The 16,997-nt window shown below is 41.0% G+C and overlaps 1 protein-coding gene and 2 non-coding genes across 3 annotated transcripts; all 3 read left to right on the top strand.

Annotated features, from left to right (window-relative positions):
• The first annotated feature begins 3,954 nt into the window (after nt 1-3,954).
• On the top strand, nt 3,955-10,903 carry RPSA (ribosomal protein SA). The gene is made up of 7 exons (XM_072651470.1): nt 3,955-4,089; nt 4,820-4,986; nt 6,235-6,353; nt 7,720-7,965; nt 9,913-10,041; nt 10,252-10,417; nt 10,740-10,903. The coding sequence occupies exons 2-7, from the start codon at nt 4,854-4,856 to the stop codon at nt 10,832-10,834; spliced, it is 888 nt and encodes a 295-aa protein (XP_072507571.1). The 5' UTR covers nt 3,955-4,089; nt 4,820-4,853; the 3' UTR covers nt 10,835-10,903.
• On the top strand, nt 6,007-6,161 carry LOC140497916 (small nucleolar RNA SNORA62/SNORA6 family). The gene has a single exon (XR_011964919.1). It is a non-coding gene; the product is annotated as a small nucleolar RNA SNORA62/SNORA6 family (small nucleolar RNA).
• On the top strand, nt 8,134-8,289 carry LOC140497914 (small nucleolar RNA SNORA62/SNORA6 family). Its single transcript, XR_011964918.1, has one exon. It is a non-coding gene; the product is annotated as a small nucleolar RNA SNORA62/SNORA6 family (small nucleolar RNA).
• Nucleotides 10,904-16,997: the final 6,094 nt, after the last annotated feature.

Raw genomic sequence — 16,997 nt, 5'->3', positions numbered from 1 at the left:
AGATCTGAGTTCAAACCTGCCCTCTGATACTTTCTAGCTGTGTGAACATGGGTAAGTCACTTAAACTCCTGTTAGCCTCAGTGGCCTTATCTGTAAAATGGGGATAATCATGGCATCTACCTTTCCCGGTTGTTGTAAGGAAGGCTCAAATGAGATAACATTTGTGAAGTGCTTAGTGCAGTGCTTGACAGATAGTAAGCACTATATAAATACCAGCTGTTGCTGTGGCTTGTAAAGTCTTTCTGATATAGCAGCTCATTTAATCTTTACAACTACCCTTAAGTTAGTTTTTTGTTTTTTTTTGTTTTTTTACAAATGAGAAAACTCACTAACAGGTGATGAGACTTGTTTAGGGCGTCAAAGGTACTGAGTGTTCAAGACAGGATTCAGATTCAATCCTCCTGGCTCCTGAATGAGGCCAACTCATTCCCTTTTTTCAGTCTCTTGAGGCACACACCTTCACCTTAACTATTCTCTTTCTCCCTCTTTTAAAATTTTAGGATTTATTTTTAATATACTTTTAAAAAATATATTGAGTTCCAAATTCTCTCCTTCCCTCCAGCCCGTTTCCAATCCATTGAGAAGGCTGACAATATATCAATTATACATAGGAATTCATATAAAATATTCCCATATTACCCATGTTGAAAAGAAAAGCTAGAAAAAGAAAGTTTAAATTATACTTCAATTTGCACTCAAGAGTTCACCACTTGTCTCTCTAGAGTTGGACAGTATTTTCCATCTTGGGTCCTTTGGAACTGTCTTGATCAGAGTAGATATAAGTCTTTCGCAGTTGATTATCATTACCATATTGCTACTACTGTGTAAAATATTGCTCCATTTTCGCTCATTTCACTTTCCATCAGTTCATGAGTCTTCTTAGGTTTTTTTGAAACCATCCTGCTTGTCATTTTTTATAGAACAATAATATTCCTTCACAATCATATACCACAACTTGTTCAACCTCTCCTCAATGGATGAGCAATTCCTATGTCTAATTCCACTTAGCTATTCTCCTTATTCAGATCCCAGTTCTTCCATGAAACTTTCCTAGGTAGTTTTAGCAAACATTGGTTTCTCCTTTCTTTAATTTCTGATAACACAACTTAATATTTGCTATATATTATCTTATTCTTAAATTATTTCTTAATATCATAGGCTCTAGAAAAGGACTGAAGCTAAAGAGTCATCTTATTCAATCCCATCATTGAAACAGATGAGAAAACTGAGACATAGAGGTCATCCAACTAGTTCATGATCTTTCTAGGTCTGGACCTGAATTCACAAGATTATAAGAGCTTTTTCTGCAAAGAAGCTGAATCATTACATAAGATCTATTTATTCTACTAGTAACATACCTATTAACATTTTTTGATGAAAATGCAGATATATTTGGGAGAAAAATGTGATTAGAGATGTAAAAAATGGTCCACTTAATTCTGAGTATTGTTATAAAAATGTGATTCTTTGATTCAGTGACATGTCATGAAACAGATTTCTGTGCCCTTTAGTAAAACTCAAGAATTTATATAAAATGGAAACAAAATATAAAATTTGACTCTCCGCCCAAACATAAAAGATGTAAATCACAAATATTAGTCACAGAATTTCCTAGCAAGGTTTTATTCTCTTTTGTTTTTATGTCACCTTTTTTTTCCTGAATATATTCTCTCCTCTAGTTAGTAGATTGCCTTTTGTAATAAAGAATTTTAAAAGTGAGAGAAAAAAATGTAAACAAACCAACAAACCTATCAAGAGAGTCTGGTAGGATATATGCATAGTCCCTTTGAACAGAAGAGAGGAAAACAAATTTTTTCATTTCCTTTACAATTCCAAATTTGGTCATCTTAGTTACATCCCATTCATTTCCTATTCTTTCCCTTGTAACATGGTATTTTTTGGGGGTTCTGCTTATTTCACTTTGCATCAGTTCATATAAAACTCATGCTTCTCTGATTCCTTCATATTCAATATTTCTTATGGCACAATATTTTATTACATTTAAGTGCATTATTTAGCCAGTCTCTAATCAGTGGATATCTGCTTCGTTTCCAGTTCTTTGATTTTAATAAAGTTCAGTAAAACTGGACTGAAATCTCTGATGCTTCTTTCATTTTCTGATGTCTCCTACTGCTTTGCTTTGAGCATCAGTCAAATGGAGAAAGATATGTTCTGATAGTTAACATATTACACGGAAATCGTAATCAGGACTAATATAAGATGGTAGTAATTGGCAAAACTGTCTCAGAAAGGAATGAACCAATACAAGAATGAAAGGATTTAGGGACTAGTTGGATTATGGAGTAAAGGTTAGGAGTGGGAAGGGAATCTTTTGATTTATAAATCTGTATTTTTACATATCTTATTTGTATGATAGCATTTGCCAGAGAAGTATAAAAGGGTGATAATCTCCTTCAAGAACCTATGAAATTAGCCACATTGCTGACTTATCATGCACAAAAAAACATAGGTGTGTGGGCTTGGAGTAGACAAAGGTTTACAGGAAGGACTTTTCTCCTTGAAAATTCCTCCCCCCAACATTCCAAGTCAAATATTCCTTTAGATGAACTATCTCATTTAAAATGCAAATATATCTTCTGCAGCTTTGTTTATTTTTAGAAAGTGTGGGAAATTTCCTGTGGGGAAACTCCTTCCAACTCAGATCTGCCCCTTCTCTGCTTGAGTTTCTTGAGGTTATAAACAAGGTAATCAGGGTTGTGCAGACAAGATGCTCTCTGTCCAAGCCGAGACAGTTGTTCAGTTGTTTTCTGAGTTATGTCTGACTCTCTGATCCCATCTGGGGTTTGCCGGGTGAAGATACTGGAGTAATTTGCCATATCCTTCTCCAGCTCATTTTACAGATGAGGAAACCGAGGCAAGCTGGTTAAATGACTTGCCCAGGGTCACACAGCTAGTGTCTTGGCTTCAGGCTCTGCATTCCTTCCACTGTATCACCTAGCTCTCCAACGTGGGACTTGAATCCAGGTCTTACTCGTTCCAGGCTAATTTTCCAACCAGTGTGCCATAGAGAATTGCTTTAATTCAATTCCATGCTTTGTTGCTAAGGACCAGACATTGTAGAAAAGGGACTTTTGGAAAGGAAAATATAATTTCGGAGGAGGCAGACAGCGGGTGGATGCAGGAAAGCTACACACTCAATGACTCCATGAGGACAGGTGCCTGCCACGTGCCAGGCACTTCACAAACATGACGTCATCGGATCCTCCCAACAGCCCTTGGGGCAGGTAGCACAGGCAGCCCTTCACGGAGGAGGAACAGTGGGGGGCCCAGCGGGCCAGCGTGGGGAACGCCGGCTCGGCCTCTCACCCCCAGGCCCTGCTTACGGACCAAAGTTCTAAGTTCCCAGGACACCCGAGGGGGTTATTTCACTTAAAATTCACCGAAGGGCGGCACCAGGCCCGGAAGAAGGCGGAGGTTTCTTCCTCTGGGAATCAGTTACAAGGTCCTCCCAACTCTTCCCGAGTCTCAGCAGACGCGTGCACGTGACTGTCACGTGCACTGATTAGAACGTAAGCTCCCTGCGCGCAGGGGCTGCTGGGGCTTCCGCTTGGCCTCCCCAGAGCTTGGCCCACGGTCAGGCTTCAGGCGTTTTTCTTGTCTTCCTCTCTCCCTTCCCTACTTCTCATTCTTGGCCCTTCCCTTTCCCTAAGCCACTACTGGGATTTAATAACTGAATTATTATTATTATTATTATTTTTATAACTGAATTATTTGAAAGTCTACGGCCTTCCCGCCCAAGGCCGGAGGCTCGCGCGCAGGCGCAGGGCGGTGTTTCCCAGCGGCGGCAGCGCTCTTTCCGGCCCACGCACACGCAGAGACGCGGCGTCGTCGTCGGAAGAACCGGAAGGGGAGAGGGAGGGAGCAGCCGCTTCCCTTTCCTCTGGAACGAGACTGCACCGCTCTGCTCTCTGTCGGCCTCCGGCGGCGACCAAGGAGCTTCGCTTGCGGGAAGCACTTCCTGCGTTCGCCCCGCCCACTGCCGGAGGTCGGGTTATATAAGGACGTCATTTCCGTCTGGGTTCCCTTTCCGCGCTACCCCGAGCGGGGCTCCATACGGCGTTGTTCTTGGTTAGTGTCATCGTGCTCTGCGTCGCGTTTCCGCGGCTGCAGTCGCCACGGGCCCTAAGGGGGAGGCGGGAGGCCGCAGGGGTCGGTGGGGGGGCCCAGGACGGACTGGCGCTGACGCCGCGCGGGCCCCAGGCCTCGGGAGGGCGGGCGCGCGCGCGCACGTGGCGGCTCCGCTAGGCCGATTCTCGGCCTCCCGCCCTGCCTTCCGCAGAGAGGTTCCCCCGCGGGGGAAAGGCAGCAGGGCCGTGTCCGGCGGGGAGCCGCGCTGCCTCCTGGGCCTCCTAGGGGCCCCCCAAACACGATCCGAGCAGCCCCCCATGGCTGGAAGCGGGTGCCTCCCCCGCAGGAGGGCCCGCGACCGCCCACGTGGGCAGCCTGGGACCCTCGGCTGGCCGAGCGGCTGCTGGCCCTCACCCGGGACGGTGTTGTGTCAGGGCCAAGGGCAGGAGAACCGGAACCCTCCAAGGACGTCGTTAGACGTCAGAGGGCGCGTTTGCGTCGGGGAAGCCGATCCGCAGACCGCGCGGGGCGCCCCCTGTGCCCGCGGCCGGGCTCGGAGCCCCCAGCCCCGCGCTCCGTCCGAGGCGGCCCTGCCGCAGTCTGCGGGGGATGAGTTCGGATGCGTTAGGCCGCCCTCAGGCCGTGCGGGGATTGCGGGTCCAGACCGCCCGAACGCATTGCCGAAAAGGCAGCCAAGGGCCCGGAGTCTTAACTTTTTCTGCTGTTCCAGGTTTCCGTCGTAACTTCAAAGGGAAACTGTCACGATGTCCGGAGCCCTAGATGTCCTGCAGATGAAGGAGGAGGATGTCCTCAAATTCCTTGCTGCGGGAACCCATTTGGGTGGCACCAACTTGGACTTCCAGATGGAACAGTACATCTACAAAAGGAAGAGCGATGGTGGGTCTCTGACGTGCTCAGAGGTGCTGCACAGGTTGGGGGGCCTGCTCAGTGCTACCAGGGCATGGTGCTTCCTGGGCTGCGGCTTTACCCCGTCCAGAAAGTGGCATTCGGAGCTGGTGAAGGAAGGAGAGGAGTAGGAGGAATGAGCTCGTGTTCTGTAGAGTGTTTGCCACGTTTGTAGATGAGGAAAAGTGAGGCTTCTCTTGTCTCGTGTTAAGTAAATATTTCTGACGTGTAGGGTTTTTCATTCAGTAGGCAAAATCATTGTGTATATTTGTGGCAGTTTAAGGATTCTCAAATTTTCAAGGTCAGCCTGTGATAGGGCTAAATATCTAGCTTATTTCATAAATTATGTAATCACACGAAATCAATAAATTGCCATTTTATTCTTTAAAATAATTTAGCATTTTGTAAAAGGAAAAAGCATTGCAAATACAGTCATCTGTGTGTTTAGAATTTTAGAATTGATAAATTCATAGACAAGCGAACATGAGTACATGTTTATCACCATGCCTTTTTGACTGTGTAATCTCTTTCCATTTGGGTTGTTGGGAACAACCATTTATTTAGTGTTTACTGTGGACCTGGTGCTGGTCCATAGGGTAAGGGCTTTACAAATAATTCATTTGGTCCTCGTAGCCCTGTGAGCTGGGTGCTCTTATGATCCCCATTTTATATTTGAGGAAACTGAGGCAGTTAGGTTAAGTGACTTTGGCCAGAGTCATATACCTAGTATGAGACTGTATTTGAATGAAGGTTTTTTGACTTCTAGGGCCTACATTTAATAGGTATTGCAGTACCTTTTCAAAAATAGTGAACTTTTCCTCATATTTAAATCTCTTGAAGTAGTTTGAGTTAAATGATAACACTGTGTAACTGAAGATTTGCAGTTATCACAAAGGCATTGAATGTAACAGAAGAAGCCATCTTAACAGCTCTAATCCAGGTGATTGGAATATGTATGAGGTTGTTAGAAGTAGGAACACAAGCAAAAAGCTACTGTTTGCTTCATTCTACCCTGCACATTATTAAAACCCAGAGTTTAGGCCCAGTTTTGGGCCAATGAACTTCTGAGTGTCGGAAGTGTGCTACAGGATGTTGGCAGGATTTTCGCTAACACCAGTAGAGCTTGCCTCTGTGACTGGAGTTTGATAGTAGTCACTGCCACACCTCTGATTTTAAGTGGTATTCTTAGTGTTAACATGGAAGTTGTTGGTTTTGAGAACTTGGTTCTGCCCACTCTAGGCATCTACATCATTAACTTGAAGAGAACTTGGGAAAAGCTTCTGCTGGCAGCTCGTGCCATTGTTGCCATTGAAAACCCAGCTGATGTTAGTGTCATCTCATCCAGGAACACTGGCCAGGTATGTGGGGCTCTGACTGAAAAGTCACATTGATAGCTCTTCAGGTACATTCTCATTTGATCCTCACAACAGGCCTCACCAGGTAAATGGTACGGATGAAGTGACTGAGAGGCTCAGACAGACTGAAGCTGATATATCACTGGAGGACTAGTGCAGCACTCTTACATGACCAGGGTCCTTAGGTGGACCTAAATAGCTGGGAATCTGGAGGTACTTACAGGGTATCCATTGCTTTAACTTGTCAATCAGTTGTTGGTGTCCAATTATTTATAATTTTTAGGTGGTGGTTTGCTGTCATACTGTTTCAGTATAATGAGTGATAAGGTCAAGAGTAAATATGAAAAGATGAACCAGCAAAATATAAATATAAGGAATGTGTATTTCTGAATAATATACATTCCAACACAAGTTCAGAGCCAGGCACATTCTATCTTGAAGGTGTCTAAAGGCTGATTATAAAACCGAAGAGGTAGCTCACTGTAGAAGGGGGAGAAATTAGAAGTTTGTATGTTGTTGAAGCCTTTCCTGTTAACCTCATTAGTGTTATACAATAAGTGATATAAGTTGCGAACAAAATTTAAAACTGGGACTGATGAGATCCATATCTAAAACCATTAGAATTTGCTGACTAGAATTACTCTGTACGTTTGCATTTGTTCCATTCTAGAGACAAGTGATAGTATTAACAAAACAAAAAAAAAAAACCCACCTTAGCAAACCTGGCTCTTGATTAAATGGAAACATCCCTTTGAGCCAGATTTTATGTAGTTCATTCACTGAAAGCATAAAAAAGTTAGTAAATTCATTAGTACTTGTTTTGTATTTAAAGATTTTCTCAGGAATATATTCTTGGGTTTGAGTCTTTAAAAAAAAATAACTTACTTTTGTGAGCATTTATTCTAATTGGCTTCTTTTACCAAAAGAACAGTTTAGAAAGTCCTCATAATAAATACAGTCCAGCTAAACCTGTGAGTGTCTTTGGATTTTTAAGTCCCTTGCTTCTGACAGGATCTGAGTGGTATGATTAATATTCAATTCTGGGGACCTATGTTTATCATTGAGTTTTAAAGTCTTTGAGAGTTGTTTTTTTTCTGTAATGTTATCATTGTATAGATTGTTCTGTTCACTCTGAATCAGTTCATAGAGGTCTTTTCAGTTTCCTCTGAAACTGTCCATTTTGTTTCTTCTTGGCATAATCATGGAGAGAGGCTTTTTCTACATAAAGATAGGAAATAAAAATGTGGGAGAATATCTTGTGCTAATTGGGTGTGTGCATGGAAGAGTTGATGGATCCTCTTGTCTGTCCTTGCTGGGGAGTGTGGTTTAGGTCTCATGTAACCCTTTGGTTCATTTTTTTTGTCCTCAGCGGGCTGTCCTGAAATTTGCTGCTGCCACTGGCGCTACACCTATTGCTGGACGTTTCACACCGGGCACCTTCACTAACCAGATCCAGGCAGCTTTCAGGGAGCCCCGCCTCTTGGTGGTCACTGATCCTCGGGCAGATCATCAGCCTCTGACTGAAGCATCATATGTTAACCTTCCAACCATTGCACTGTGCAACACAGACTCCCCACTGCGCTATGTGGACATTGCCATTCCATGTAACAACAAGGTATTAGCCAGGATCTCACCATCACTTTTTCTTTCCACTTTGCTGTTGGGGAGAGGGGAAGGGAGTGCACATTCATATATTGTGGCTGCAGCGTGCCAGGTACTGTGCTAAATCATCTCATTTGGTGTTTGGCCTTGAATTAGCTCTTGGAAAGACATTGGGCAACATTTTGCACACTGTTAGAGCTTGGGGCTGAGGCCAGTTACTGGCCAATGAGCTTACAAGTGTAGGTTGTGTGCTATATTAATGGCAGGTTTTTCGCTAACACCACAAGGGCCTTTGTAGTCCAATGAGTGGAGTTTGATAGTATTCCATGCAACAGATAATTAACACACTTTTTTTTTTCCACGGGGCACAGAATCACATATTTTATGTGGAGGTTATGGTATATCATGGAGCAAGTAATATGAAATGCCTTTGTTAAGGTGCACACAAATTGTGGAAAACTTTTGAGTTCCAGTTAAAGGAGTTGAGAATTTATTCAGTAGATTGGTAGCTGCTAATGTTTTACTGTTTGTTTTTCTGTTTTGTTGTTGTTTGAGCAGAAAATAACATGACCTTTTCTGTGCATAGGAAAGATTAGTATCTCTTCTTCATGGAAAAGCATGAAGCAGGAACCCTGATTTGAAAGTGTTATTTTTTTTTTCACATGTATCACAAATACTTTTTTAAATTTGTTTTCAGTGTTGTATAATTACTTCCATACGTCTTAGATTTTTTTCCCCTCCCTTCTCTTCTTCCCTGCTGCCTTGCCACTCTCCCCCTGAGGAGGCATGCAGTTTTATATAGGTTCTACACATAGCAAACGTTCCTATTAAATATATTTTCGTCTTAGTCATGTTGCATAGAAGAATTAAAATGAATGGGAGAAATCTTCAAACAAAACATAATGCAAAAGAAAATGATCTACATTCTGCAATTGAATTCCATATTTATTTCTCTGGATGTGGAAGGCATTTTGCCTTAAGAGACCATTTGGAATATTTTAAGTCCTTGCATTGCAATGAAGTACTAAATGTACCAGAAAAATTCCTTGCACACTGGTTGTTGCTGTGTACAAAGTTCTGGTTCTGCTCTTTTCACTCAGCATCAGTTCATATAAGTCTTTTCAGGCCTCTGAAGTCTTTCTGTTCATCATTTCTTATAGCACAGTAGTATTCCATTAGGATTCATATACCACAATTTATTCAATTGATGGGCATCTCCTTGATATCCAGTTTTTGGCCACCACAAAGAGAGCTACTATAAATATTTTTGTACATGTTGGACCCTTTCTCATTTTTATGATCTTTTGGGGATACAGTCCTAGAAGCAGTGTTGCTGGGTCAAAGGGTATGCACATTTTTGTAGCCCTTTGGGCATAGTTCCGAACTGCTCTCCAGAATGGTTGGATCAGCTCACAGCTCCACCAACAATGAATTAGTGTTCCAGCTCTCCCACATCTTCTCCAACATTTATCATCCTGTTTTGTCATGTGAGCCGATCTGATAGGTGTGATGTGGTACCTCAGAGTTGTTTCGATTTGCATCTCTAATCAGTAGCAATTTAGAGCATTTTTTCATATCACCATGGCTTTAATTTCTTCCTCTGAAAACTGCCTGTTCATATCCTTTGACTATTTATCAATTGGGGAATGACTTGTATAATAAAGGCTTTTTTCTGCACCTTTTACTCTTCCTTCCTCCTTTATGCCTTTGAAATTTCTTAGTCTCTGTTATTAAGAGGTTCCTTTTCCTAACTTTGTGAATTTGCAGATGGATAGCACTTTGGTGTAAGATTTTCTGAGAGAGGTCCTTTGTACCACACTGAGCTTTGAGTCATACAGGTAGATGTTACATATTTTTATTTTGTTGTGGAAACTAGAGAAGGTATGACAGTGGGCAGATATAAAATGAGAGAGCTATCATAATATTTGCATGATTGTATTCAACAGTGTGATTTTTGCAGGGAGCTCACTCAGTGGGTCTGATGTGGTGGATGCTGGCCCGTGAAGTCCTACGGATGCGTGGCACCATCTCCCGTGAACACCCATGGGAGGTTATGCCTGATCTTTACTTCTACAGGGATCCAGAGGAGGTAACTTAGTCATGTTCAGTATTGAAATTGATGGGTCCTTGTTGAATGTAGTTTGTGCGTTATGTGGGCATAGTTGGGTCCTATAGCTTACCCCTGAACAGGAGTATATTTTCTGGAATTAAGAAAATTAACATGTGCTGTGTTTAACAATGATTTGGGAATTACTTAGCATGTATAATGATGTTTTTATGTCCCATGTTTTTAAACCAGATTGAAAAGGAAGAGCAGGCTGCAGCTGAGAAGGCAGTGACAAAGGAGGAGTTTCAGGGTGAATGGACTGCACCTGCCCCAGAGTTCACTGCTACTCAGCCTGAAGTGGCTGATTGGTCTGAGGGAGTACAGGTGCCTTCTGTACCCATTCAGCAGTTCCCTACTGGTAAGTGTTGGGTTTAAATAGCATCCTAATTAGTGTATTAGGACATGGAGAATGGGAACCTTCATCCTGCTGTGCTTTAGGATACATATGAGGTGAATATTTTCTGCCAGGCATGTTGGTAACAATGAGTATTTCCTTGAGTTGGGTACAGTTGTCTTTATGTTTGAGATTTTGAAAATATTGTCATTGATGCATGTTCATATATGTGCTCTCATGGGGTATTTTTGTAGAAATGCTTATTGAACTAAAAGGCAAGTGGGGTGGGGGATATGTTCTTTGGGAACAAAGCTCATGAGCTGTCTTTTTTTTTTTCTATTTTTAGAAGATTGGAGTGCTCAGCCTGCTACTGAGGACTGGTCTGCAGCTCCTACTGCTCAGGCCACTGAGTGGGTAGGAACCACCACAGAGTGGTCCTAAGTTTTACCCCAGATGCTCTAATAATGTTGGAAAAAATGCTGATGGAAAAATAAACATTGGTTTCTTACATTCTTGGTGTCATTTCATCCTTTACGTTGATTATTCCAATTTTTTGCCCCAGCTTTTCACACTTTAGGAAGAATCATCCTGAAACTTTGTCCATCTGTCTTAGAGCAGTTTGTAAGACTTCTTATGGAATCTCCTTGATATTTCTTCATTTGACATAGAGTTAACTGTAAGGTCAAAATTTGTTTTTATTGAGTGATTTGAGGAGATTTGGTGCCAGAGAGATTTTAGGAATGTGGCATGGACATTGAGCAGCAGCTTCAGTGTAACTAGGGTGTGGATTTAATCCTTTCTGAATCACTCTTATAACATTTATGCTGTTGTATTATTCTGGACCAAAGATTGAATGAAGCACCTTGATGGTGAAATTTAGCAAATTTATAAGTGCTTCAAATCTGAAAAAAAGAGTCCATTCGGGTCAACCAGACATAAGCAAAGCTCTCAGTACAGTGTGCCTGAGCCAATAGATGGATGCCACCTGAAGCCTTGGTGGTGTTCGGAACGTCAGCCTGGCTGCCCCAACAGGGATAAGGATGTGTTTACAGTGGCTGCTTGTCAATGGCCTGTTGCTCTTGGGCTTTTCCCAGAACATGGGGACCTGGTGACCAGCCATTGTTTGGCATTTCTACCCTCTATATATTTCCATCTTTGTTCAGGGAATTGAGAATAATGCTCACCCAGCAAAAGGCATGTTACAGGCACTTATTTCTTTGCCTGACCAGATAGTATATGCTTTTTTTGAAAGGTGGGGAGGGAGGATGGTCAAGCCCAAGGTATGATTGCTAATAGAATATGTGATTTAAAAAATTGTTTATGAATCATTTCAAAACCAAGACTGTTTCAGAAGGTTTTGGTTTTGTGTAGTCTTAGCTTTTTGTGTCATGGATCCCCTTGTTTGCCTCTGAAGCCTTTGTACCCCTTTTCAGAATGTCTTGATGCTTAAAAAGATTATAACGGAAACCTGCTGTATTGAAATCTATACCAAAGTTTAAAAAAGCCAAAGTTCACAGACCTCAGCCAAAAGTCAGTAAGAAGACCGTGTCAAGAACATGGACCAGGAAGTGCTTTGGAACGCTTTTAGGTTTTATGGGCAGTTGAAAGGACCCTAGAAATGGAGGTGTAGTGGGTGGAGCCCACGATGGAGTTGGGGAGGCCTGAGTTGGATACTGACTAGCTCTGTCATCCTAGGCAATTCTCTTGGCTTCTTTTAAGTTTCCCAGTCTGTAAAATGGTATTAGGCCTAACCCACTACAGCTGTGAGGATCGGTTGAGTTAACATGGAAAATCACGTTGCTAAATGCTAGGCTAGGCTGCTATTTTCTTCAGAGCAAAAAAGCCCTGAAAGCTGATGACTTAAGGAAGTATCAGATAACCCTAAGTGATGTTTGTACGTAAACCATGGACATAGGAGAGTGATATGATCTGTTTGGATTTCGAAGCAGAAAGTGGAGGAAAAACTTTTTATTCACAGTCTAACTTACAAATGTCTTTTAATACTATGTAAGAGTGTAATGGTAGGAAGAGAGGTCTGTGGAGGGCACTTTCTCGGTCCCTTCAGATCAATTCATTTGTTGTTTCAAATTAGAGAACTCGGTTGCAGGCTCTGATTGGTCCTGGAATTGATTTGCCATCTGTAGGATACCTAATCCATAGAGTGGGAGAGACCCCAAGAAGGTGTGTGTAGAACACTTCAGAAAATTGTACAGTACTCCAAAGATCTGGCAAAACTCGATTCTTAAAAAATTTGGGTGTTCAAGGGTTTTAATTATGGTATCTGGTTGTGTAACACTACAAAATATGGATGTGGATTCAGGAGGCATCTGTTTTCTCATCTGTAAAATGGGGAAAATAACAACCTATGTCCCAGGGTTGCCTGTGAGTACCAAATAAGATAGAAAGCAAACCTTAAAATGCTATGGAAATGGTAGGCAATATTATTTAGAGGCCGTTGGTGGCAGCTAGATGGTGCCGTATGATCCTGGAGTCAGGAAGACTCAGCCTCCAGAATTGTGATCCTGAGCACATCATTTAACCCTGTTTGCCTCAGTTTCCTCATTTGTAAGATGAGTTGGAGAAGGAAATGGCAAACCACTCCAGTGTTGGCCAAGAAAACAGGGTCAGAAAGAATGGGATGACTGATGGAACAACAATTCTTAGAGGCAACTGGATAGATGAATGGACCAGGAGTTCAGACACTCCTAGATTTGTAACTGAGCAAGACCCTTAAATCTCTGCCTCAGTTTCCTCAACTGTAAAGGTAGTGTAGCCACTTGAGGAATAAGGTGATGTCTGGTCTGAACTGAGGTCTCCTAAGTGAAGGTTTGGAATTCGTAGCCCCAGAATATAGGATTTCAAGTCAGAGCAATTGGGGTTTAAATGCCACCTCTGTTATGTGATTAAGGGAGAGTTGCTTCTCAGAATCTGTTTTCTCATCTACTAAAATGAGAAAGTTCAGTGAGATAGCCTTTAAGACTCCTAGCTATAAAATCTATGATCTATCATCTCCATGTTACCACTCTGCTTTCCCTACCAGGGTTATTTGGGTAGCTGAGAAAAATCACTTCAAGAGATTTAACATTAGTTTAGGTTTTGTCATTGTACAAGTAGCCAATGTCTGGAATTCCCATATATAAAGTCAAATCTTGAAGAGGATTTGTATTTGATTAATGTGTGAGTGGTGGTGACAGTCGCCTTCTAAGGGCACTTAGCTTGATGTCTTGTCTTTGAAGAGATGAGTACTCAGAAGTGAAGCTTTCAAAAATCTCATCCATCTTTCTCCAACATCTCAGAGGGCATTGCCAAGGAAGAGTTTCCATTTGGGGGCTAATAATCACTAATTTGCTTTCTAAGCAAAGAGTTTCTTCATATGATTTCTTCCTTTCTGATTTGACATAAGAGAAAATTTTCTCCTGGTGACAGCTGCCCCCAAATGGAACGATTTGCCTCAGGAGGTGGTGGGTTGATTCCCCATCACCCAGGGTCTTCAGACATAGGCTGGATGACCATTAGAACATGAAGGAATTCTCATTCAGATTCTGGTGAAACTAAATGGCTTTCAACTCCAGGATTCTGAGACTTGAAATATGGGAGCTGTCTGCCATGCCTGGAGAGCATAGGAAATTAAATGAAATTAAATGAAGGTTAATTACTGCTGGTTGGCCAGAGCCAGGTCTTTTGACAAAAGGACCCATTGAAGTCATCAAGAGAGTGCTATAACAGCAGAAGTTGAGGGGATGCCCATCAGTTGGGGAACAGCTGAACCATTTGTGGTATATAAATGGTAATGTGCTATTAAGGAGATGAGCAAACGAATTTCAGAAAAACTTGGGAAGACTTACATGAACTGATGCAAAATGAAGGAAACAGAACCAGTAGGCATTGTACAGAGTAACATCAATAATGTATGACAGGATCAACTGAATGATTTAGCCCTTCTCAGCAATAAAGTGATCCAGTGCAACGTTAAAGGACTCATGGTGAAAAATGATATCCATATCCAGAGAAAGAACTCATGTAGTCTGAGTGCAGACGGAAGCATATTATTTTCACTTTCTTTGTCCATTTTTTTTCCCATTTTGGTCTGTTTCTCCTTTCATAACATGATTAATATGGAAATATGTTTTACTTAACTGCACATATATAACCTATTTAAAATTCTTGCTGTCTTAGGGAGGAAATTTGGAACTCAAAATTAAAAAAAAATGAAAATTAAAAATTGTCTTTACATATAATTGGAAAAAAAATATTTTTTTTAAAAAGAATGGAAAATAAAGACCTCCAAGCTTCACGATTTTTCAAAATAGGCATCTAAGCCCAGTTGAAAAAAAAATGAAGACATCGTATAAATCTCAAAGCATCATATGTTGATTATTATCAGATGAGAAAAGAGCCTTCTAATTTGAATCTAGTTATTCTGACATGAATATTTAAGCAACAGCTCATGTTTATTTACATGCTTTAAGGTTTGCATACTCCTTAACATACATTATATAATTTGAACCTCACAACTCATTATAATTATTATTGTTATTAAGTTATTATTTTCCCTATTTTTGAAGGAGGAAACTGAAACTCAGACAGGGGACTTGCTCTGGGTCACCGAGCTGGGGGGTACCTAATATTGGTTCCAAACTTTGAAGCCCAGCACTGCCCATTTGACTCTTGCTTGGCAACATAATCCCCAGCACTGAACTGTCTGTGAATTATTTTCTAATCTCCTAGTTCTTTGACCTTTTATTTCAATATGCTTTCAATGTCCTTGTTTTTATTCTTTTAGCCAACTCTTAAAGTCAGAAGATAGATCCCTGAGTTTATAGTTTAAAAAAATTATATTTATTATTAAACATGGCAGCCTCCATTTTTTTCAAGTAGTGGTAATTAAAAAATTCTATTTATACCAAACTAATGATTAAACATGCAACATAAACAGTAATAACCTAGGAAACAATAGTTATGCAGTAATAACTTATGAAATAATATTTATGTGCAGTAATAATCCGAAGTAATGGTTATATACAATTAACATGTATCAAATACAAATAAAATAGGCAAATCAGTTACTGAACTATTATTCTAGAAGCAAATACAGTGAATGAAACAATTCCTACATGACGGGGTGGGGAGGAATACAGTTGAAAACGAGAGAAAATATCTGAAGGAAAGAAAAAAATGCAGAATTTTAGCTGTAAATCCCCACTTCCAGTGGGTTTGTTTTAGGTTTGACCTTCTACCTGTATAGCTCATTTTCCTTGTAAGTCTCTAAACAATCAAGGGGCCTATTTGGAGATTTCCTTATTAATTACTTAAATTGTAACTTCTCTCATTAATCAGTTCTGAGCCCCTACCCTAGTTTACTTAATAAAGATACTTTATAAAAAAAGTCAATGGGAGAACTTTATTTTAGAAAAATAATAAAAAGTTAAAAAATGAATTGAAGAAATTTCCCATAGAATTTTACTTTCATATCAAGTATGCCTATATCTATATAGTTCTACTACCCCCCATCTTTCCGCTTAAATAAATATCAAGGTTACTGATGTTTTATTATTATTATTAATTATTATGTAATAAAACTAAGGACCTGCCTCGCCAAACACTCTCCAGTAAGATGTGGACCAGATTAAAATATAATTGGAAAATGTTGAACAAAATAAAAGTACAATACAACATAGATAATGTGAACTTGTGACTTTCCAAGTAAACATGCTGCTCACGGTTTGACATCACTGATTTCGATCATCTCCAAGCTAAGATTCTATGATTCCCAGAAGCCCTACAGGAAGTAGAAATGCAGTTTCATTCGTTATCCTTGCAGCTTTTGATGCTGGTCAGCAGAGGGTGCTGTGAGCCCATTTTTAATCTAAGGTTTGTGTCTTGTGGGCACTTAAAAGCTGGTAGTCTTGGGGAACAGGAGAAAACCTCTCTTGGGAAGTTAAAATAACAGTGACAGTGAGGATTTTGGTAGGGATACTTTACGTCTGCATGTTGCTGTTTTCAAAGCATGCTTGCACCGGTTATCTCACCTGGTCTGAACATCAATCCTGCGAGGCAGGGCAGAGAAGCTATGGTTATTTGCTGTTTGCAGATAAAGAAACTGAGGCACAGAGAAATTGAGTGCTTTCCCAAGGCATCATGGAAAGTGGTGAAGTCTGGATGGAAACTGAGGTTTTTTTTGTTATTGAGTTGTTCAGTTGTGTCTGACTCTCCATGACCCCATGGACTTTTATCTGTGGGATTTTCTTGACAAAGATACTGGAGGGGTTGGCCACTTCCTTCTCCAGTGTGTCCCTATTTTACAGATGAGGAAACAAGGCAAATAGAGTTTGTGACTTCTCCACCGTCATACAGTTAGTGTCTGAGGCCAGATTTGAGCTCAGACCTTCCTGACTCTAGATCTGGTGCCCTATTCACTGCACCACCCAGTTGCCCCAGTTTTCTTTCTACCATTTCTTTTCTACCATTGGATTCATCCATTCCTTAACCGAACTGCTTAGAAAAGTAAGTTGACTATTTGACTTCTTCATAGTTTTAGAGGGTTATCTAGTTCAATCCCCTAATTTTGCTGATAAGGGAACTCTGTCTAGATAACTGAAGTGCT

This window comes from Notamacropus eugenii, chromosome 3 (assembly GCF_028372415.1).
Source record: "Notamacropus eugenii isolate mMacEug1 chromosome 3, mMacEug1.pri_v2, whole genome shotgun sequence".
NCBI classification, from domain to species: domain Eukaryota; kingdom Metazoa; phylum Chordata; class Mammalia; order Diprotodontia; family Macropodidae; genus Notamacropus; species Notamacropus eugenii.
The sequence above is the reverse complement of the archived record's forward strand: the minus strand, read 5'-3'. Positions and strand labels throughout refer to the sequence as shown.